General features: G+C 35.8%; 3 protein-coding genes across 5 annotated transcripts; all 3 read right to left on the bottom strand.

Annotated features, from left to right (window-relative positions):
• On the bottom strand, nucleotides 1-5,194 carry prkra (protein kinase, interferon-inducible double stranded RNA dependent activator). Of its 2 annotated transcripts, none has more exons than XM_032566967.1 (9): nucleotides 4,991-5,194; nucleotides 4,138-4,216; nucleotides 3,477-3,652; nucleotides 2,608-2,689; nucleotides 2,046-2,115; nucleotides 1,390-1,507; nucleotides 1,194-1,288; nucleotides 936-1,098; nucleotides 1-388 (listed from the first exon to the last, which is right to left on the bottom strand). In XM_032566967.1, exons 2-9 carry the CDS (start codon nucleotides 4,179-4,181, stop codon nucleotides 231-233), a joined length of 906 nt encoding a protein of 301 aa, XP_032422858.1. In that variant the 5' UTR covers nucleotides 4,182-4,216; nucleotides 4,991-5,194; the 3' UTR covers nucleotides 1-230. The 2 variants fall into 2 exon arrangements, with proteins under 2 accessions (XP_032422858.1, XP_032422859.1); XM_032566968.1 differs by having other exon boundaries at nucleotides 4,887-5,194.
• Nucleotides 5,195-5,571: 377 nt separating this feature from the next.
• casp10 (caspase 10, apoptosis-related cysteine peptidase) lies at nucleotides 5,572-17,982 on the bottom strand. 2 transcript variants are annotated; one of them, XM_032566966.1, is made up of 12 exons: nucleotides 17,843-17,982; nucleotides 13,921-14,198; nucleotides 12,035-12,134; nucleotides 10,404-10,533; nucleotides 10,006-10,052; nucleotides 9,878-9,920; nucleotides 9,728-9,744; nucleotides 9,593-9,623; nucleotides 9,315-9,382; nucleotides 7,413-7,542; nucleotides 6,801-7,299; nucleotides 5,572-6,471 (listed from the first exon to the last, which is right to left on the bottom strand). In XM_032566966.1, exons 1-12 carry the CDS (start codon nucleotides 17,843-17,845, stop codon nucleotides 6,291-6,293), a joined length of 1,527 nt encoding a protein of 508 aa, XP_032422857.1. In that variant the 5' UTR covers nucleotides 17,846-17,982; the 3' UTR covers nucleotides 5,572-6,290. The 2 variants fall into 2 exon arrangements, with proteins under 2 accessions (XP_032422857.1, XP_032422856.1); XM_032566965.1 differs by having other exon boundaries at nucleotides 9,593-9,626.
• Nucleotides 17,983-18,955: 973 nt separating this feature from the next.
• LOC116723681 (protein FAM237A) lies at nucleotides 18,956-22,552 on the bottom strand. Its single transcript, XM_032568757.1, has 2 exons — nucleotides 21,499-22,552; nucleotides 18,956-19,212 (listed from the first exon to the last, which is right to left on the bottom strand). The coding sequence occupies exons 1-2, from the start codon at nucleotides 21,863-21,865 to the stop codon at nucleotides 19,109-19,111; spliced, it is 471 nt and encodes a 156-aa protein (XP_032424648.1). The 5' UTR covers nucleotides 21,866-22,552; the 3' UTR covers nucleotides 18,956-19,108.
• Nucleotides 22,553-23,766: the final 1,214 nt, after the last annotated feature.

Consider the following 23,766-nt stretch of genomic DNA (forward strand, 5'->3'; position numbering starts at 1 on the left):
TGTAAGTTAAACTGCGAATTCATTGCTCTTACTTAACATTTGCTTAAATATTCTGGATAGCTGAAGCCTCTTAAAAGCACAATGATAAGCCTGCTTATGCTAAAAGTTTTAGATCTTTTCATCTCATCAGTTCCAATAAAATCAGCAGAAATCAAGTGGAGCTGCTCTGTGACACAGACGAGTACAGATGATGGTGTCAGGTAGAGAATCAAGTGCTGCAGGTGGGATTTTCATTTGCTGGAAGCCATGATCTTCATGTACTGGAGGGCGCTGTGCGCTGCGTCGTTGTGGGCGTTGCTGCAGGAGATGCCGGTGCCGTGGCACACGGTGACGGGGGAGGTGGACAGCTCTGCCAGGCACTGGTACTGACCGTTCACCGTCAGCTCATCTGCAAAACACCGACACTTTTAAAAAGGAGAGCTGATGTGTCTTCTATTGTCAGGAGTCATCAGATGTTACCTGGAATCAAACTGTATGCACAAAGGCATGCAAAAGTATTCATATACTTTAACTTTTTCAAATTTAGACACACCTAACAACAGACTCCAATGCATTTAACTAAGGAAGGAAAGACATGATGAAGAGAGGAAGAAAAGAAACTTCGACACACTTAGACAATAGGGATTGTCTCATACTTCCCTCATACTCATATATTTTATATATATATACAGTATATATATATAAAGTAAAAATTGTCCGTTACTTTAGGGGTTGATTCAAATACAAAAAGGAGAGAGCATTTCATCTTTTCTGTTCTTCAAATTAAATAGATTTTCCATCTTCAAGAACTCCTAGAATAAAAAACGTTTTTAATCTAGGAAAACATGAAATGATCATTTTTGTATTCTGGTTGGAGCAGTCAGTGGGAATGGGATAGAGATGGAAGAAAATTAAATACATTTTCTTATAGACCAGATTAGACGTGGATATCCCACCTATGTCAAAGTATGTGACCTCAAAGCCTTGCTCTTTGGAGAGATCTAGCAGCATCTGAATGTAGTCAGTGTTGGGAATGCTCAGAGGGTTTCTCCTGAGTAGAGAGATCTTCTCTGCTGTGGAGTTTCTGATGTTCTCAAAGCAAACGGTCGAATTAGGGGTCTAAAAAGATAAAGTCCAAAAAAAAGTTTAAATTGATTTTAACAAAAACGTATGGCAAAAAGTCAAAATAAATAATATAAAAAACTATAGCAGACCCATGTGATCTCAGAGGATCCCGATAAACTCTGAAGCTTCGCCACCATTTTCTCTGCTGCTTCCTTTTTTGCTGCTTTTTTGGTGTTTCCAACTCCTGCAACGTAAAACTAAGCCTCAGAAGAATCCCATCAAACAAATGAAAGAAAAAAACAAGTAAAATTGGAATAGAAATAAATAACAGCAAAAACAGCACACCCTGTTCTGTGAGCGACTCCAGTCTACAGATTATTGTGAACTCTTTTCGGTGTGGCGGCCCGCACTCTGTTAAAATAATGTACTCAGGAACACGCCATCTTCTCTGCAACGCCAGGGCCTGAAACAAAAAACAAAATCCATGTTTAATTCAATATCACGTTCAGATCATAAGTCTGCCGGACGGCTTCTTAGTACCTACACATGGTGGCAAGCAGAAATCTGAGATCCTTGTAAAAGTAATTGAGGGAGTACAATAAGATTACCTTTTCACAAACAAATGGTAAAAAAGCCAAGTTATGCTATGTTTATTAAACTTTCGCTTTTTTCTACAAAAGTAAATGTGGACTACAGAGACTGTAGTACTGATTGTTTGTTGCATTTCCCATATAAAAAGGTCAAATAAAGAGTTTTCTGATATATGAAACCAAAAACATTCATGCTTTTACAAACTTTAACCAAGCTCCAAATGTCAGAACAGGAAAAAAAATATTCTGGGAGCATCACTTGTTTAGTTTGACTAATTTGTAGTTTCATAGGGGCAGCAAAGAAGGCCGTGATGATGCTACTGCTTTACATGATGTCTTAACTGAACAATTAAAGATCTTGAAGCTAAGTAAACATGCTGCTGACATTTGAAGAGCAGAAAGGCGGCACACCTGCAGCAGGCCCACAGGGTTGTTTGGTTCTGCTACGATGCCATTAGTGTTGGACCTCCCAGGAACGGCCCTGTTGGACGCAACATCGCAGCCATCATGACATCGGTCTGACAAATTAACACCCCAGGGAATCACGTTTTATTAATCATCTTACTAATGAGTTTATAAATGTACGGAAATTGAAGGTTTGATTTTACCAACATTGTTAAGTCTGAGAATCATCTACTGCGGTAAGAGATTAATTTATTTTCAAGCGTTTTACAAACCAGATTTGAAAATTAAGTGTGGAGACTTTCTGTAAACGATAAATCCGACAGTCTATAGATGGAAAATAATGTTCTCAGATTAATAGTTTGTAGATGATCAGTAAAAACACAATTCAAATATACTTATCTTTATTTTACTTCAAAACATTTTGCTAAGAATAATCTTTTATTTTTCCACATTCTAGACCCAGTAAGTATATTTCATTTCCCTTTTTTCTTAAGTTTATTTCAGTAGGAAAGCCCTTTATACTTTAGATAAATATCAATTAGTTCACGGTTTGTCAAGCTCTACTCACCCACTTTCAGAGTCAATGTTCAAAATTTTCAGTGCGGCCTCTGCGGCCTGCTGCTTAGCTGCCTTTTTACTGGATCCCTGACCTGTAAAAGCAGAAACATTTATTATATTGCACAAATGACAGAACAGATTGACATTATGTGAAACTGTGTTTCACATAATGTCAACTTCAACCCTTAAGGACCAAAACACAGGCTTAAAAAAACTTTGCAGTGAAAGCATGTGTCAATGTTTCTTTTCTTTCTCTATGTAGGAAGCTCTACTTGGTGTGCAATTTCACTTCTATGACTTTTTTATTTTATTATTCCACCTACTATGTTTGGATGTCCATCTCTTTTTCTAGATTCAGCTATTTTTATATATTGAAATCCCTTATGGGTTAAGTTAGGATAAATATTTACAATACAGTAGAGGGTTCTATAAGTTTCAAGATTTAAAAAAAAATTATATATATATTTAGAGCTTTCAACACTACACTGGATTATTCTGTAATAAATACTGATTCTAAACAGCATAATTTGTGATCCATGATATCTTCATTTAGATATACTGGGTTTAAATACTTCATTTTGATGCCCAAGAACCAGAAGGGAAACATGATATAAAGTATGTGACCTGGTTCTTGATTTTTGGTTACGTCATTAACTTGGGGGGAAAAAAAGACTCATTAAAAAAAACAAATCTAATAGAAAGTACAGACCTAACTTTGAAAACCTGAAGGTATAATTGCAGTATCAGCTTAAAAACCATACATTTATTTCCCTCACAATTATACATTATTTATATGTTAGTCAATGACATTAAATCCCAACATGAACAAATCTGTGCGGGTACATTTGAGAGACACTGTAAGAGCTTACTGCTGCACACCTGTACATTTAATGCCTCCTATTGTCACGCTGAAGACGAAGCTGGGCTGATGAGCCTCTCCTTCTGCATTCTCCATCACAAACACGGGGAGATCACCACTAACGACTCCATATTCATACAGGATTTGTATGGGTGTCTTCCAGGAGCCCGTCCTCAGTGGTTCTGGTGTGTTCAGGCTGTTCAACACGGAAACAGAAAATCATCGGCTTTGACTTTACAAGAAATGAAATGCATGAAAAAAAAAAATGAAGAAGCAGTCATCGACAGAGCTCAGTTGTCTTGTTTTGGGATCTGAAACGGAGTTAAAACCTAATATTGCTCTTTTATATTGCTTAGTGATGGTTTTTGCCACTTTCTTATTACACATGAGAGGAATTTGGCAATGTTATGCCTATTTAGTTTTGCTGTTGTTTCATGCAGGGTTTTAGAGAAAGGCCTTCTGCAGGTGAAGCTGGTTGGCCTGGTTGCCGCCTGCTTATCAGGAACAGCCACATATGCATCTCTCTCTCCAAAACACTATTTATACACAAAGTAATAAAAAACTGTTTTGCAGGGAAAAAGTCGAACATAGAAACTATGTTGAATTGAGAACCTTGATCTTTTAAATTTGTAAGATAAGTTCATGTTTAAAAGTAAGAGAGAAAAAAAATAAAACACTCACCTTCTGTCAGGAGTAGCTGGTGACTGATATGCTTGTTCAGACATGTTTATGGTATAAGCTTGTTCTGCTATCAGAAGCACTGTGAGACAGAATTACAGGTTGGATTTACCTGTACGTTTTTGAATCTGACATGTCACGTTATGATTATTAAGACCACTGCACAAAGTTATCACATCCAAATACTTGATTGCGAAGTCTCATTATAACCCATACTTGACAAGAAAAAAAAAAAATGCTAGTATTTGCATCTTTTGCTGAAAATGATCAGCGAACAGCTACTCATATTGTAATTATTTTACAGGCTAAGCTGTAAGTGTTCAGCTGAAATCCCGCCACCGTTTAATCAGCAGGAAGATTTATCGTCTGCAGCAGTTTCCTGCAAAGAAAAACCTGCAGCCATCATCGCTTTGCATCTAAATAATCGTTAGGAAACGGATCAAATCATTGCTAAAGAAACAGATATCTTTACAGTGAGATATCCAGGTGGAGTGACGAGGGAAATCATTGGTTTGACGATGAAAGCACCGAGTTAGGGGTATTTTAGGGCTTGTTGAAAAATATTGATACCCTCATACGAAGTTGATTAAATTTTACTCGGTGACCTGCGCCTGGACAACCCGACCAACAACCAGAATGTAGAGAACGTCACAGAAAAGCGAATAAAATGGTTTCCATGAATAGCGGGGGGGGAACGCTTAACATAATAGATTTAGGACATTTTCAAAAGTACAATAACAACTGTAACTCACATGCATGCACGCTTCCGGATTTAATTGGGATTAAACGAAAAAAATATATACTAAAACCCCTAAAATTGCATTGTGACTGAAGAAAGATGCGGCGTTCTGACTACCTCTTTCATCCCCGGCTTTCTTAAAGGGCCAGCGCAGCGATGTTGTAGGAGAAACTACAACCTAAAGATCCCTCCGCTGTTTCTTAGACATTTGTTTATTTTTCTTACATCACTAGTTAGACTGCCAGATCATAAAAGCTAACAACTAAGGACTCTTTATGGTAAGGACAAAAATACAAATCGTATCAACATCCGGGTCAACTACAACCACAAAATGGTTTGGAAAATGTCTATCGCCCCCTACAGGTAGAGACTTGGTTTGGTTGGAATCGCATAACCGCATTTACTCAAATTTTGTTAGAAGATATGCGAAAGCAAACCTTGGGAAAATCCCACTAGTGCCACTGAAACTTACTTAGGGTTCATGAAGCCCTTACAATCATGCCAGGCATGAACGGAGATCTATTTGTTGTTTTGTTTTTTTTGGTTTGTGGTGACGAATTCAGCAATCAAATCAAATGCAATACTCAACTCAGGGAATCCCAGGTTTCAGTTTCCACATCACAAAAACCTGGCCTTATAACGGCTGTATAGTTTCTTTTTTTAAATGGACACCAAAAAGTAACTGGCCATTTTCTTTCTTTAGGATCATTTTATTTCATAATTTCACATTTTTGTTGTTTTCACTTGTTTTATTGTGCAACAGATGTTTTAGAGTGCTTTACATGGCCATTTATAATTCAAATGAAGTGTCATAATATTCACAAGAAAGGCAGCAGGAACCTTGTCTACTAATAAATCCCTTGAAAAAGTGTATTAAATTAGCAAGAGTATTTATGTCAGAATAAATCATGTCTATACTTGTGTAGACATTTGTGGTGGGAACTCCAATCCCACTTTGGAGCTAAAGTTAATAAAAATGCAAAAACCCTGAGGTAAATGGGAGGAGATCTTGTCAAGAACAAACAGAAAACTAAGGAAAAAAGTTGTAGCACTGATATGCTGGCTTCTTTGTGATACTTTGAATATAATGTTAATTTTTATACAAGTTGCTGGAAAACATCATGGAATGTATTGTAAATGATAATAAAACAAAAAAATGTATATACATTACTATGAACGCAAATAAAAGACATGAGAAATTGCAAGATCTAAAATAATTACAAGATATGATGAAATGGTTATATTGAGACTGAAAAAAAAGGTTGCGAGTAGGACTTTATTAATACCATTTGAAGAGCTATAACTCAAAAGAGATTCCTACAAAAGAACGGATAAATCTGTTTCTTCAAAACAGACAGTTTACAATTCAAAATTGTAAACTGTCAGTGAAACAAAAAAAAAAATAATCCAGCATGTCTCAGGAATTGTCTTTGGTAAGCGCTCCAATTTCGGGTGGGCGTTTCTCAGGGACAGGGAAGACCACCCTCTTTCGGAGAGAGAAGGCTGGTTGAGGCATTTGCTTTCTCCTCCGACTAAAGTCGGTCATCCCGCTAACATCGAAGTTCACTTTTGTGAGAATGGAGACAAGGTCAACCCTCCTGGGAAAACATGAGATTCTTCAGTTAGATTTAAAAAGTAAAAGTACTCAAAGAACAGCTTGGGTCAGAGCTATTACCGTATATGGTTATCACCGTTAATGATGATTTAATTGAACAAGTTAAACGTTTATTTTCTAGAGATTTTACAAATGACAACAGAAATTAGCACTTTATGTCGCTGTGTGTAATAAACTATGATTCTCTCTTTTGAATCATATTAATAAAGTATATTAATTTTTAAGTTGCAATCATATTTTTGAGATGCACTTGCAAGTGAGTTCTCTCCACCACTAAATCAGTAGCAGCAGATGTCAATGTGCATTACTAACCGTGGCACACACTTGATGAGGTTTTTGCACAACGACTGGATATACCAGGTGCCACAGAATTTATCTCTGAAGGAGGCATGATCAGGAACCGTGGACATGCCCACCAGCAAGTCAGCTATGACTGGGCTCCTCAGATCTGCAATTTTCGCATCAGCAAAAATTCGGGTTGTTTCGTCTTCAATGCCGTCTGGTTGGACTGGATACTGTTCTTTGCAGCCTTGACAGGCCTGGATGAAAAGCATCTTGGGTTTTTCAATTAAGGACGGGCACTTCTCTCCATCGATGCACTCTATCAGCAATTTGATCTCAACAAGTTTGCCATCTACACCATACACTCTACCCTCCATGCCATGACTGAGAATACAGCACACCAGGCTGTCGTACTGGCTGTGGTCCTGTTGGCCGATGCGGGTAAACAAACTTTTTATTTGATCCGCATTATAGTCTACGTGTATGTCCACCTCATAGCCCAACCATCCAAATACTTCTTTCAAAGAATCTGAAAGGAATACAAATAGATGGAAACGGTTGTAAATACAGTGAGTCTGAAAAGAAAAAAAAAAAACACACACACAAGGGATTTCATTAGAAGGTAATCACACATAAACTTACCTCTGTCAATCTTGGTTCCCTCTCGATTTCTTAATGTATTTGTTAAATTTTTGTACGATTCAGAGAAATCAAAGTTGTCCACTATCAAACAGATTCCTCTCTTCCCAGTCATTGGATAATCACACAGAACCTACAAGGAGAAATCCACAAAGAATAATAACTAAATTCAAGGCACTTTACAGTACAACATTTTACATTTGAAAAATAAAAAACAAATAGAATCAAATTACAGAACTACAAACAGATATGCAACACATTTTTTCTCACTGTCTGTCTGTCTAATCAGATCAAACATCTATTGTTTTAGGTAATTATGAATTACCTAAATTATTTATATTAGTAAAATGTCACAATGACGTCAAAAAGAGTAGGTCAGAGACTTATTTCTTAATGTCTTCAAAATCACAAGTTTCCATACATTTCATCAATATTTGGTAGCTTTCCATTTGAACGGTATGACTTAATCAAATTTTTTGGGTTTCCATACTTCACAGTTAGAATGGTACAAGCATCCCCATTTTTCCTTGAAATGCAACGATTGTCATTTTCGCCAAAAGGTTCCACTTTAGTTTCATCAGAATACAGGACATGTCTCCAAAAATGAAGATATTTGTTCCTATGTGCAGTGCAAATCTTACTTTTTTATGTTTCTTTTAGAGTAATGTCTTCCTTCTCGCCGAGCGGCCTTTCAGCCCATGTCAGTAAAGGTCACATTTCACTCTGGATAATGACACTATTTTACCAGCTTCAATCAGCATCTACACAACGTCTTCGGTTTTTGTTCTAGGGTTGATCTGTGAATTTTGGGCCAAAACACTTTCTTCTCTGGGACACAGCACCCGTCTCCTTCCTGAGCGTTATGATGTTTGGACATTTCCATTACGTCTCTACTTTCACATAACTGTTTGAATTAGGGAAGCATCAACAAAATTGGCCGGCCAATAAATCAACCCCAATTTCCTTAACTTTGGGAGATAAGTGATCAGCCAACAATTATATGAGAAACCCCTCTCATCTACATCCACAAAGATCTAAAAAATAAAATAAAATCAGCCACAGTCTCCATTTGCTCTCCGGTGAAAGAGAGCTAACTGGCAGACCTTCCCATCAGGCCTCGTCTGCACGTGTGGTTAACAGTAGTCAGTCACCCCATTGTTGCCAACTTAGCAACTTCTCAGACAAAAAAAAAAAAAAGTTTATCAGCCAAACTTACAAGGTCAGGCTTTTAAAGATTGATAATTGGCCATAAAACTCCAATCGCTGCACCCCTAATTTGATCAGATAAATGCAGCATCTCTGAGAATCTGGAAATTTGTTCCCAAAGGTGAACCAGACTGGTGCAGCTCTACAATTCTCTTCCTGATATCTTGACTCATATATTTTCCCATCGTGCCGAACAATAAAGCAGTGTGTTCAAGGTGTTTCCTTAAAATACATCCACAGGGATGCCTCCTCTCAGTTAACCAAATCAGAAATTTCAAATTTCATCATCTGGTCTTTCCCTCCTTTTTTAAAGAAATAGTAATAATTCTGTATGGTAACTTGTGATTTTAAAGACTTTAATAAATAAATCTCTGACATTTTGCTTCTCTAATTGTGGTATTCAGCAAATATAAATAATTTTGACCATTCTAACTGACCAACAATTAGAGAAGTGAAAAAATGTGCGTCTTCTTATGTGGTGCATGTAAACCTCTGTAAGAAGGAAGGAAAGGAGCCAGAGAATGATGGAAGGACAAAGAGAAAGGAAGTGAGGAAAGTAACATTTTAGACTGTAGGACAGGAAATAAAATTGTAAACTTGGAAAATACTTGAACCAAATTTCAGCCTTTTCCAGATTGAGCAGGCCCTGTTTACTTGAGCATTTATTTTAGAAGGTAAAGGAAGAATAAATGTACAAACCTCATCATTTTCTTGAGACTCTGGGTTCTTCTTTTCTGTATTCACTGTATCCAAAGAAGCCATTTCCCCTTTTGTGAAAAAAGTGTGGAACAGAAGTAAATGTTAATAATAAAGACTGTTAAAAACTGTCTTCTACCTTGGCTAATATCTAGGATATAGATGAAATTAAGATAGATAAGAGTTCAGGAAAACTAGGTAAAATGCATCAGTTTTAATAAAGTAGCACTGGAAAAACTGATTATATAAAAAAATGAATAAATAAATAAATAAATAGATACCATTTGTGGAGTTGGATGGATTCATGGAAGGCTGCTGAAAAATTACATTGAAATAAAATTTAATGAATTAAAGAAAAAATTTATATATACAGTATATTTACTGTCTAATAACTCAGAAGCTTTCTGGTAACTTACCGAAAGAAGTTGTGGAGCTTAAAGAAAAAAAAAAGATTTATAGTCAAAAATAGAAAGGGAAAAAAAAAGGGAAAATTGGACTAAAGTGTCACAAAATGATTAAGTAATAGCAACAATTTAGAAAATAAACCAGTTAATAAGATAACTTACTCTCATCTCCCTGGAAATCAGTTCTGGAAGAAGGTTTCGGGGTCTTATAAATGGAAAAAAATATATATTATTTTGTAAGATAGCCAAGTGTCAAAATTCTGGAGCGTAGCAAAAGAACAGATGTTTACCTGGCTTGGTTTAACAGTCAAAGGTGACGACTCTGGATGCCAAATTTCTGAAAGAAAACAAACAAAAAAATCTTGTTCTGGGAACTGAAGCAAGCTTTTGATGGTGTAAGTATATTTACAGATGTGTTTTTCATTTAATGAGCTCCAACTTCTCTTTCCCCTCCTCTATAAAAGTGCAGTCTAGTAAAAAACTTCTTTTGGCCCGATGAATGTGTATAATGTAACATTCGTCATGACAGAGGGTTTAACAACTGTTTGTGCAGTCCTTAAACTTTGCATGCATAACAAACGCCCTACATTATTTAAATAATGAAATATTTAAAGTATTAATACATGGGGTTTGAAACAGAAGGTCATGTTCCTCATTTGGTGGATATCTATGATTATAAATGGGTTACCTTTCCTAAAGAGACGAATCTCTTCATTCAGCACAGGACACACCGACTTAAATATGGTCTCCAGATATTCGAGACTAGATTCATTTATGAGGTCCATGTGCTCCATCTCCAGGAAGACTCCCAGCGTAGTCTGCAGAGTAAAGAATGCTTATAGTTAAACTTGCAGTGTAGTGCAAATGTTTCAAACAATTTCTGATTTCATGAACATCCGTGTAGATATTTCTTCCAACAAGCCTTCAAATAGGCCTGTCACGATAGCAAATTTTGCTCAGCGATTAATTGTCTCAAAAATTATTGCGATAAACGATAATATTGTTTGAAGACCTTTTTACACTGATTTAATGGAAATGATGTAATAATGCATGCGATTTCTTGCCAAAGATAGATACACTTTATTTTCAAAAGAACACTAAACACTTGAGCTGATAAACAAAACAACCAAAAATAAAATGGATTCTCAGTCTCCATTAACAAAAAACTCACTTGAAAAAAAAAACTAAACAACATAAAGCCAAAGTGGAAATAAATACTGCATTCAACCTAAAGAGTGCAGATTATGAAGTCTGTATATTATGTTGCCCTTCAGTAATAATTAGATTTAAATAGAGAAGATGGGCACATCGACTACCTGATGCAATAGTTCACACTACACGATTTTTTGCTCCTATTTTTCCCCTTACAACAATCTTAGAACGTTGGTCTTTCTAAGATTGTGTGGTGTGTTACGGTAGATCGTCGTTGCCGCTCCGATCTAAATCAGGGGTTTTCCCCGACTGGGAGCTTTAACGCAGTCTGTTGAATGTGACAGGTAGCCAATCAGAAAGCGTGGATTCTCCTCCGTGTTTTCTGAGGGGAAATTACGTCGGGGAATCCCAAACAGCTGACACGGCGCAACACGAAGTCCAGCGGACATTTTAGATGATATGTGGAAACAACATTAATGTTTATTCAACATGCAAAGAATATAGAAATGACAAGGGGAGGAGCTGGAGCGAAACTGCTACCGCAGTTGATAAACCCGGTAACTTTTCAGCTGTTCTTCGTTAACGTGACGTAAATAGGTTAGCCTATAATGATTTTCATTCAGTCAGGACTTTACGCTGACACTAGCCACATGCTTTGCAGGTAGATTGTAGTAAAGCATTGATTAATGCCTGGTTTTAAAATTAGTTCACTGAACTTGTAGCCATTATTTTGTGCCCATTGTTGGACACCACACGGCAGGAACGAACCGTTATACCTAGGGGTAATGTGTGGTCTGTCAGGTTTTGAAAATGGGCCGACAATCGGCCGACAACTCGTGTGCGCTGGGCATTATACTAAGTAAAATGAGGAAGGGGGGGTTAGTGGAGAGCACTGGAGTTGAGCCTTTTTTCATTCGGTGTCATTAACAGAAAGAGAAAAAGGCCAGAAGAGACGATAATGCCGATAATTAAAATGACTTCGATAGTTTTAATTTATCGTACGATTAATCGATTTACCGTTTATCGCGACAGGCCTACCTTCAAATGTTAAAAAGGAGAAGATGAGAATAAAAGAAAACAGATGAGGTTCACTCCCGGATGAACCTCATCTGAGAGTGAAAACATCCAACACTTGACACAGTAAGAACAAAGGAAGAATCACTCAACCTTTTGCTCAAGTCTTCTTCGTGGGATGTCCTTTAGCAAGAACTTCATCTCTCCGAGCTCCTCCTCCGTAATTTGTTCTGACAGGCGATACAGCAGCTTCCTGAAGCAAGTGTGATTGTGCGAGATCGTAGAAAAGAGTCAACATTTTTCAATAATACACATTCCTGATTAAAATCTTCAGACTGAGAAAGAACTTATTCTTGGCTCTTAACTTCTGGTGGAAATTGCTAAAAATTAGAGAACTATTTGGAAACAGAAAAGCAATTTAAAAACATCAACTTTAGTAGTTTTTTGTACACATTTTCAGGCAAAAATATTTCCACAAAAAATGACAATAGTGTGAGGAATATTCTTTTTGACAATTGGTTACAACTTTGTGTTTTGTTTAATTTAATTGATATTACTGTGAATGTCACATTAAAGGAAATTTAAATACACTTAAAATCAAAATTATTATTCTTTAATTTAAAAACCTAATTTTGCATAATGGGTATTACCAAAAAAATCCATTTTATTTCCAAGAGCAATGTAAAGTTTGTGGATGTTTTTTGTTTATGTCATTTTCTGTCCAGGATCCCAAAATATTTTTTTCAATTCCAAAAGGTTTCCAAAACTCTAATTTGGTACAAGGACTTTTTATTTATTTCAAAACAAAAAATAAAGTTCAGTTTTACAAATCCTAAACACACCGCTAAGCCTGACTACTGATCCAGCAGCATAACAATGGGTAATTGTTTAATCCTTTTATTTTTTGATAGTTAAATCAATCTCTGATTTAAAATTTATTTTAAAAAAAAAATTATATTACTTAAATCTAGACGGAACTACTCTAAACTAAACACAGATCGTTTCCAGTAGTTTGGAAATTTGATGAATCTCCCTAAAAACGTTTGGTGATGAATAGCAAAGGACGTTTAATAGTTCCAAGCAGTTGCGAAACTGTTAAGACGTCTCTTGCGAAACAAGCAAAAAAGCAGTTATGCAAGTCTTTCTCTTGCAAAACTGCTTCTTCCCCAGATGATTGCTATCAAAAGAACAAGGAAATCAAAGTAGGAAAGACAAAGGGGGAAGAAATTACTTCTTTCCCTTTTTCACAAGAAAGAAAATTTAAAAAAATGTCAAAATGTACCTTCAGCTGTATGTTCCATGTGAGAAAAACCAACAGGTGTCTTATTAGCAAAATGAGTTTTATAAAGCCTAAACAGTTGGGAATTACGTTTGTAAAATATCCGATTCATCGTTTCCAACTCAATAAATGTTTTCCTCTTATTTTTGTTCTACTGCAATAAAATATCAACTTTTTAAAAGGTATTTTATTCATTTTTAGTAAGGGTATCAATGGTAGTGAAAGTTGTGGTAAGTTTTTTTTTTTAAGTACTTTGAAGCAGGAAGACAATTGTCCAACAATCAGGAGAAAAACACATTCTTATAGGGCTGCATCAATTTATTTGTGCCAATTTCCTTAGTTCTGGGAGATCGGTGATTGACTGAAAACTTAAATGTGAAGCCAATCTTATCTGCCAATTTTTTCTGCCTCAGATAAGGTCTAAAAAGTAAACAATTCAAAAAATAAACCACTGTCCTCTTTATGAGAGAAGCTTGACTGATATAGACGGGCCCACCAGGTACTGTCTGCATATTTGCAGCTGACAATAGTCACCCCGCTGTTACCAACTCAGTGACTTTCTTGCTATATTTTGCAACTTTTCAGACAAAAAAAAAAACTGGTGTCAGCCAAAATTGGAATCGGCAGGTCAGGCTCTTTAAAGATTGGTGATTGGCCAGAAGACTGCAATTGGTGCACTCCTACATTTTTGATTTTGGTTCAACTCTTAAATCCACTTAAACCAATAACAAAATCTTATTTTACTGTTATGAAAGCCCACCTGTAGGGTGAGATGAGGGTGCTGGGTGAGGGCAAAGAAAGTTTAATGTTCTGCAAAATAACAGGTCGCTGGATGGTGAGGAGAAGCTCAACCAGGAGCTGTGGGTTTCCAGCCGACAGATGGTCTTCTTTCATGAGTAAGGAGAAGAGGTTGCTGGCACCATCCAGAGAGACTGGTTTTCTGCTCAAGATGTCAGTGCACAGAAAAGACAGTGCTTCCACCTCATCAGTGGACAAGGATTTACCCACTTCAAGTAGAGCCTTTTGGAAATCCATTTCCTGTCAATTAAAAAAAAAATGGTTTAGATGTCAAGTTTTTACAGAGTAAAGTCATTACAGACACTTGAGGATTTTTTTTGTGCCTTTCAGGGGTCAACTTGCTGGTGTGCTTTGGATCAGTCTCCTACTCCATGAAACAAATATGCCTTAACTTACAGTCAAACTTGTTTGGACGTTCTCATGTGTGACAGTTCAGTGTTTTTGTAACTCACCGTAAGAATCTAAACTCATGATTCCCAACAAATAGAAGATTGTTGTAATTTTGATGAAAATACAAAATTCAGTGTCTCAGAAAAATCATAGCATATTGAAAGAAAGTCAAGTGGAGGAGCAGTCATAAGTTCAGCCTGATTGTCAAGATAAATCCTTTTAAAAAAAAAAGGATTTTTTAAAGGATCCTTTTAAAAAAATCCTTTAAAAATTTTTTTAAAGGATTTTTAAAAATCCTTTAAATGCACAGACGCATCCTACGCATGGGGTATAAATGTCCTGAACCAGACAACATCAGAAGCGTCTTACCTGGGCTAAGAAGAAACAGAACTGGATTGCTGTTTTCTTTAAGCAAAATTGCAAGAAGACTTGAAATATTTCACTCTATGTGGTAAATCTATGCAATATGTAGGTTTCTCTTTCTGAAATGAGCTACAAAAAATATGAATTTTCAAAATATAAAAACATTTTTAGTTGTACTTGTAAAGCCCTGGAGCGTCCAAATAAGTAAGTACGGATCATGATTCAGGAGAGTCTCACTGAAGTCATTTCATTTTATTATCTTTGCTATAATTAATCTAAAAGGGTCGATTTTGGTTAAGTGCAAATCAAATTATTTTTTTGCCACAATAAAAACAGATTGATATAGATAGATGTATCAATAAAGAATAGAGCACTGAAGGAGTATAGTATTTCTTTCTGAAAGCCTTTAGACATGTCAGTACATGTTTAGGAGAGCAGAGAAAAACACTTCCTTATAACTTGCTCTAAAAATGTCCCTATGCAAATCTGATTCATGTATTTAAGATGAGGGCATTTTTTGAATGAGTTTTATTTGTTATCATATATACACTCAAACACATATACTTAAATGGTAAATGGACGGAACTTACAAAACGCTTTTCCAATTATTGTTGACCACTCAAAGGGCTTTACACTAGAGTCACATTTACCCATTCGCACTCACAAACACACATGCATTTATACCAGATCGGTTGACAATTGCACACCGACACATGGCAGGAGGAAGCTGGAATTCAACCTACAATCTTTCACAAGACAACTACTCTACCCACAAAGCCACAGCCTTTTATTTTAAAAGATTTATCTGTTTTTTGTGCAATAGACCTACATAGAAAAGTGCTCATTTGTGAAATGTAAGAGAAATTGTGGTGTGCATTTTTATTCACCCCTCTTTATTCAGACACCCCTCATCTATTGCACCAATTTGCATTCCAAAATCACCAAACTAATAAATAGTGTCCATCTGTGAACTATAAATACAGCTGTCTCTGCCTCAGAGATTGAAAACCTGCTTACCATAAGGCATAAACAGCCAGCATGTGGAAGAAGGTGATTTCATCAGCATCCATGATGGAAAACTGACATTGAACATCACCCTAAACACACTTTCCTCACTGTGAAACAACGTGATTCTACAGTAGGGACAAGGAAACTGATCAGAGTGAATGAAAGAAGGATGGAACTAAATGAAAACTAAAAGCACTCCTAAAAAAAGAAAAAGAAGACACAAAGATAACAACAACCCTAAATATGCAGCCTGAGTTGCGGTGCAATGCTATAAATGAAAGAATAGCTCTGTTAAAATCCAGGCCTAAATCCACTTGATTCATGATGTGTTTACAGACACTCTCCATTCATTTTGAATAAACTTGAGCCAGGATTCAATGAAAAAATTAATCAAATTAAAGTGCATTTGTATTATTAATATAAATGCACAGCATACCTTTCAGTCTTTTACTTGTAAAACATGTATCATATTCCTGTTACTTCAGAAAAAACGTGAACGTTTGTGGTTGTAATGTGACAATACATAGAAAACACTCGAGAGTAAAAGTCCTTCTACAACAAACTGTGAATTACACCTAAACTGAAACAGTTGTAATGATTTAGAAAGATTTTGAGATCATTCCACCACTTAGTACTCCTTTAATGCTCCCCCAGACTCTTTATAGCATTATACTATTTTCTATTATGTAATAAATCAAGTTCTGTGAATCACATGATTTAAGTCAAATGCCTAAACACGGCTTTGTTGAAATTTCCTGTTTCAACAAAGCGCCACAGAGTTAAATGAAAGTGAAACTAATCGTCGGCCTGCTGACAATTCATGGCCTGCTGTTGAACAACAGCAAGCCATGGAAATATTAAGATATAAAATACCTGAAATGCTACATTGATAAGTCACGTCTGACAGAAAATAAAGAAATACAGTTTTAAGTCCACACATTCTCCCTGGAAACGTCTTGTCAACATGTGCTAATCAACTTTCACCACAAAGATAATCACTTAAATAAAAAAAAGTCTCCTGATTGAAAACAGACTAGCTTAGAATGGTCAAACAGCTAGAATTATAAATCTTGAGGAAAGAGTACACAACACAGCAGCCAGATCACCAAGGTGACAACTGGTGTTTATTTGTACAAATTTATCACCCAGTAAAACAATCCCTTTTACACCTTTAATGTCTTTCATTCCATTTATTCATTCTTTGTAATTATAAAAGCTCTGTTCCTATCCAAAGAAAATAAAAATCTAAATGTTATAACTTTACTTTTTTAACCATGCTGTTCAATTTTTGCCAAGGAAATGATCACAACTTCCTCGAGCTAAAAACCTGGAAACGACTGAAAAATTTAAGTTTGAAAATGATGATGTATGCTGTAAAAAAAATCAGAAATATTAAGGTTTTAAAAGCCAAATATATGGAAGCATAACACACAAGCAGTTGCCTATGACTGTGTAAACCAAACCATTCAGGATAAACGTGATTAAAATAGCGTACAATTGATTAAACAGAATAATGTACTTCCAAGTTCAGTACACTAAGCATATTATTGTTTCATGTAAAGTGGTCAAATGTGAAAGTAGAAATAGTTTACTCAATAATTTATGTGTCACTGTCTTCTCCCTTAATTGTTTATATGGTAGATAAAAACATTCCCAACACTAAGTGACGATGCCCGGTTAGCTGACTCATACGAGGAAAAGAAACGTTCAAACCAGTTATAGGAAACGTTTACTTGTTTTTAAACACGAATAAAGATGGGTGATTAATTAAAATAAATATTAATTAAAATATTATATATATCCTCCAGCAAGGACAATTCAAATATGGTTCCTCCTAAATATTTTTGTGGGGAACCACCTACAAGTCCAACTTAGAAGATCTTTTGACGTTATTTAAAATAAAAGAAGTTCAACCCATTGCGGTCGTTTTCTTTTTCTAAATACTTCCTATGAACCAAGCTACATTTGTCAGTCTGTCTTTCTCCAATATTTACAGAAACAGGGATCAGAACCAGGAAAATAACGTGTAACAACGAGTAAGTCAGCAATGTACGCCTGCACTCTGAACTATGTATCATTAACTCTCAAAGTACGAAATAACGATAAACAAGACGCCGTCATACCATGTAGACGAGTTGTCTCCTGATTTGTGAAAGAAAAGTTCACTTCAGCATAATGTTGTAGCTCCGAGCCGACGAAGGAGACAGAAATGCGAGCTAAAGGTTCAGAACTTATATGAGATATTGAACCAGCCCACCAACGGAAGCTGAGAAGAAAGTAAATGTAAAGCTTGAGCGAATTTCAGAACTTTTTTCCGACAGCGCCCCCTGCTGCAGTAACAAACAAACAAACAAAATAAATAAGTACATAAATTAATAAATGCATAAACACACTAATAATAATAATAATAATAATAATAATAATAATAATAATAATAATAATAATAATAATAATAATAAATTATTTATTACCTCCACCTCCACATTTTTTTTACTTAATCTCAAATTGCACACAGTCTTTTCACTTTAAGGACACATAACTGGAAACATTATTAGCATTGGAGCAAGTAAAGAAATCCTTGTTCTGTTTTGTACCTCCATGATAAGGAATGTTTAACTGCTTCATCATTTGAAAATTTTCTCTAAGTTTGCTGGCCACTCTGTCCAAAAAAAACAGTGTAAAGTGGTGAGATTATCCAACATCACCTCTAACCCTAAAGTGTGACCCAGGAATGTAGACTGTTACTATGAAGTCAAAGTAACAGGCCTCTGAATTGAGTTTGACATGTGCCATATATCACATTGTACTTCGTTATATCAGTATGCCAAATTTTTAACAATAATTTTCACCTCACTGCAAAAGTCATGTTTTATACAGAACACTGAACATCCAGACTTTGCCGTCTTCAGGCAGATGTCAAATTTTTTTTCATAATACTCAATAAAACAAATAGATTTGGTTCAAATGTATGATAAGCTATAATTAGCAAAACACAGACAAATCATCCTAAAATATTTTCCATGCATATACAGCAGTACTGTATCCTGGTAAAATTTGACAATTTTTATAGATGAGAATAAATAACTTACATCTGAACTGTACAAGCAAATGTAATTTTTTTTATTAGTTTTTTTCTTAGCCAATAAAAAATCCTCCAAAATGTATATACACAGACAAACATTTACATAAAAAAGAACTTGGTTTTACATTTTTGAGCTAAATATTTAATTGTCCATATAAAAAAGTAACAATATTAAGGAATGTAAAAGAATAATATTAATATCCATACAACATTTTCTTTTAACTGATGAGAGGGGCATCACAAAGAGGGGCTGAAATAAAAACAAAAGCTGCCCAGCTGGAACCCTCAGAGACATTTGTGTTGTGTTTTATTTGGGTTCGGTCTTCAGTCTGGTGATGTGTCCTCTGCGTCTCACTCTGACTGTGAGCTTTGTCCAGGAGTTAGCTCTCGAGCTGTTGAACCTGAAGGACTCTGTAAACGACAAACACAGAGTGAAAGTTGCAACATGCATCACTCTCATGTAAATGGTTTTATACAAATAAATTTACTGAAACAATTTAATTAGGTAACTAAAGAGAAACTTACAGTCTAGGTAATTGTGCTTTCAACATAAATGGTGGAATGAAGCCAGAGAGAACAGTGAATCGTGATGGAGGATGTTAATAGCTCACGGTAAGTCCCAAAACTTTGCTAGACCTAATGTAACGGAAATTCTATCGTTGTTGGCAGACATTCTAGTACCATTCAAGTTTCCTTCTATGACAAAACACTTTCAGAAGACACTAATTTAATATGGGGTTTTCCAAATTCTCAAATTCAGATGGCCTGTGTGCAAACATCACTACAAGGATATCAGGAATTGATTCAGAAGCAGTCAAAGTGTTTTTCATGAGTATTAAATTGAATTGAATTTCTTTTTTTTAATATTTTGTCATATGTTCTTCCATGGCAAAACATGGTGAGAGACGTTTTATGTTGTGGGGATTTTCTTCAGCAGGGAGAAGGAGGCTGGTCAGGCATGATGGATAGATGGTTGGAGCTAAATTCAGTTCAATTCAATGCTAAAACAACTTACATACTCCCAAAAGGGAACTAAATGCTTTCATAACTCACACCATTCAAGTATCTTCAAAGAGTTGCTGTGGACTGTGATGGGCAGGAAGAATCTATTTTGGTGTAAAACTCCAGCCCTTGCAGTCCAGTGGCTATCTTGCAAGTTACAAATATGTCATCGCTAAGAAATACTTCAGTCAAATGATTAGGTTATGCACAGGACTTTGCAGAACTTGAATGCATGCTGTGAGTATCCAGTTCAGCTTTTTCATTCAGTCTGTTCCAGACCAGGGACACATGCAGGACCCAGCTCTCAAGGACTACAGTTTGACACCCATACATAAAATCCTAATATAATCAACATTTGTGATTGTAATGTGATCCAGTATAAAAAATGTAAGCCATATAAATACTTTTTTAACCCTTTAACCTGCAACGGAACGCCCTCCTGCCGTTTATCCATTGTATTGTCCAGGGACACAGTAGGCACCTATTGGCAGCTACCACAAAAACACAAGCTATATGGTGTTTTCTTTTACTTTGTTGTGAATTAATAAACAAATTTATTTCTCATAATTCAAATGTCTTCTAGAACAGGTAACAAAAGTGAATGTTTGTTCAAAGAAGCTTGTAGAAGCTTGTAGAAGTGTGAAGTGTCAAAAACATTTTTTAAAAAAAATTTTCTTAGGCCTGTAATTCAGGGGTGGATCAGGTGAAAGAAGAATAAAAAGAACATGTTTACAGAGTAGCATGGTGGTGGCCAAGTATGCTTTGCTTCCTCTGCAACTGGAAACCTGCAACGTTCATAGGGCAATATGGATTCTAACAAGTGTCAGGAAGTCCTGGTAGAAAAGGAAACTGAAGCTTGGGTGTCATGGGGCCTTCAAGTTGTTTTCAATAAAGATAATGACACTCAAGTTTCAGTTTGAGTGTCATTTTTAAAATGTCTTTTGCTTTTGTTCTGGGCTTGATACACACATTTTTGCGCATTTTCAGTGAAACTATATGTTCATGTGTGACACACATAATCTGTCTTTACTGAAAGTTATGATGGCCAGGATCTGCTGTTTATATACATAGTTTGAAAAAATTAATTCAACAGCAATGTAACAGTTTCTCATTATCTGGGCTTTCCCAAATTGTTTAAAGGCATAGCAAACAGTAAACTTTATGTAGAGTTTGTAAACTTCTGATTTCCCAGAAAAAAAAAAGAACAACTAAAATCTCTTATTTTAAGATACACCTTCATCCATTTTCCTCAAGCAGTACAAGTTTGATGTCAGAAAATAGGAAACATTAACTTAAACCTATCAGAGATTTATCTTTAGTATTATTCATGTTTTATTTTAAAAAACATATTTATGAACAAGTAATACTTCTAACTATATAACAATTTAACATTTTGAATATTAATACATATTTTTAAAATTCAATAACATTGTACTTTGACTCCTAGTGGCCTTATATTTTCTTTAATGTTTTAATTGCTATAAATATAGTGAGCTCTTTTAACTAAAGTGGACCTTTGGAAATACACATTTTATTTAATTATTATTTTTGTATTTTTTTTTTAAAGGGTAAGCATTTCATTTTCAGTGGCGTTTTGATGCGTAGTCCCCTTTTGTTTTTTGTTTTTTTGTTTTTTCTTTTACTATACAAATTATAGATCCGTTAATTGAAAACTAATGAAATATGCGCACTTACTGTCAGTAATCAGGGAGTGCACAGAGGTGATGTGTCTCCTCCCCATGCCGTGGCTCCTGGACATCACGCATTCCACGTAGATCTCCCAAAAGACCCGGGCCAGGTCCCAGAACAGCGCCGCGTGTTTCCCGTCCTCTGAGGACCGGAGGGTCCCCATCAGGTCCCAGAAGGCGGGGACCGTGTCGGCTATCCTCGGAGACCGCATGTCTAGCAGCAGAGCCGAGGAGGAGTCCCAGCACTGCGGGTCGGTCCGGTGGGCCGTCAGCGGGTCCACCTGCGGCGGCTTGTGGCCCCGCAGCGGGACCGCTGACATGCAGGTCAGAACAAACACAATGGCCAGGGTCAGGTTAAAGAGAACCGGGACCATTTCCTCTGGACCAAACGCAGATAATCTGACACTTGTCCGATAGTGTTTTCTGTCAGACAAAATAATTCATTACTTTTAAAGAAGAAAAAACGTTTAAATGACACAATTCAAAAATTTTACAAGAATAAAAGATAAAAGATATATTTTTGTTTACTCCTTCATAAAGTTCATTTCAATTATAATCCAACAGATGTTATCCAAATAAAAAAATTACTTACCTCTTGTTCTGGCGTGGCAGTCTGGGCTCTAGCTTTGATGGGAGTTTGATACATACCTGTTTTAATATTTGGTGACGTCACTACAATCCCTCCTTCTCAAATGGTGGCTCCTGACGTTATTAATTATGCCTTTTTTCATAGATAGACACATAGATGTTCACACTTTCTCTAACTGACTAGTTTTATTGCAAAGCAAAATGGGCAAGAATTTCAGTGTCTTTATGTGGAAAAACTAGTAGAAACAAGTCCTGAGTCAAGGAAGGGACCACCAAATGATAAACATTGCAATAACATGAAATGTGATAAGTTGGAGATATCTAACTATTCCTGGGGTTAGAAACCCAAACCAAATTTAGCCCATATCAAAAAATACTGTAGTTTTGTGAATGGAACTTCGATTTAGTAGAGCTTTATGGCATTATTCTGCTTAATGTAAACCAAGAAACCAAGATTTTTTTTCTGCAGAAAACATAAGTAGTCTAACCTCACAAGATGTTCTGTCATTTGTAAAACAAACTCATCTCTAAATAATGTTTCAGAAAGTGGTAAATGATTTTGTTTTCTATGCTTTTACTGAAATGTCACATGCATACCTTATCTCAAATGTAATTATTTTCACAGTGAGGGGCCGACACTAAATGTACTGGATGGATGTCTTACTCACTCATTCATTCCTCTGATGATGCATAGACGTTGGCTTCACAACATTTTCACTGCCAAGGATGAATTCTAACTTTTAAATGAGGAACATTACATGCCGAAAAATAAAAAGTGATGTTAAGAGGCATCTAGAAATGAACTAACATGAACTCTATTTTCATTTGTTTCCCCCTGTGTATTATTTTATTATTAGTCATATCAAATTATCTGAAGTCAAAACTATTTCCACTTCCGGTCTACTGTACTAGAAATGAGCAATCACTCAATGTGTCAAAAAAGTCTTGAGTTGCACAGATAAAGCACAAGTTATTGTCTAATTCTCTCATTTATAGCACTAGATGCATTACTCTCTGTTCAGAAGTTTACATAAAGTTATCAAAAATATAAATGTAGATACCTTTTGCAATTGCAGTGATTTCTTTTGAACTTTCCTTTTTCCAGGGTTGGCTGATTATACAACATACAGCTGCAGCGATTTAAAGAATTTAATTTCATTAGTATAATATGATCGTAGATATTTTCTGGTAAATGTCTTTTAGATGAAAGGCTATAGATGAAACTTAACCATACACCCCTACTAATATTTGCTCAAAGTTCTCCACCACTTTACTTTTTGTAGATCATTTTATCATAGAGTTCATTTATTAGTTATTTAATTGTATTCCTGTCACAGACTTTCACTTTGGGATCACTGTTTAGTTGAAACACCCAACTATGTCCAAATTTCAGATAATTTAAATTTTTTAAAGAGAAAAATGTGTCTTACCCATGGAAGCAATAACTGAGATGGACAGAGTGGAGTTACAGGACGAGCTGCTACTTACTATTACTATTGTCCCATGTGTCTTCCATTGTTGTGTTTTTGATGATTAATTCACATACGTAACATTTTGAGCTTAAGCTGTCTTTTAGTTGCAACAGACTTGTGACACTTAGATGCACATATTGAATTTGACAAAGATCACGGCAGCTTTCAGATCAACCTTTTATCAGGTAAGACAGCTTGTCAACAGAAAGCTAACT

Source organism: Xiphophorus hellerii, chromosome 7, assembly GCF_003331165.1.
Source record: "Xiphophorus hellerii strain 12219 chromosome 7, Xiphophorus_hellerii-4.1, whole genome shotgun sequence".
Taxonomy (NCBI): Eukaryota; Metazoa; Chordata; class Actinopteri; order Cyprinodontiformes; family Poeciliidae; genus Xiphophorus; species Xiphophorus hellerii.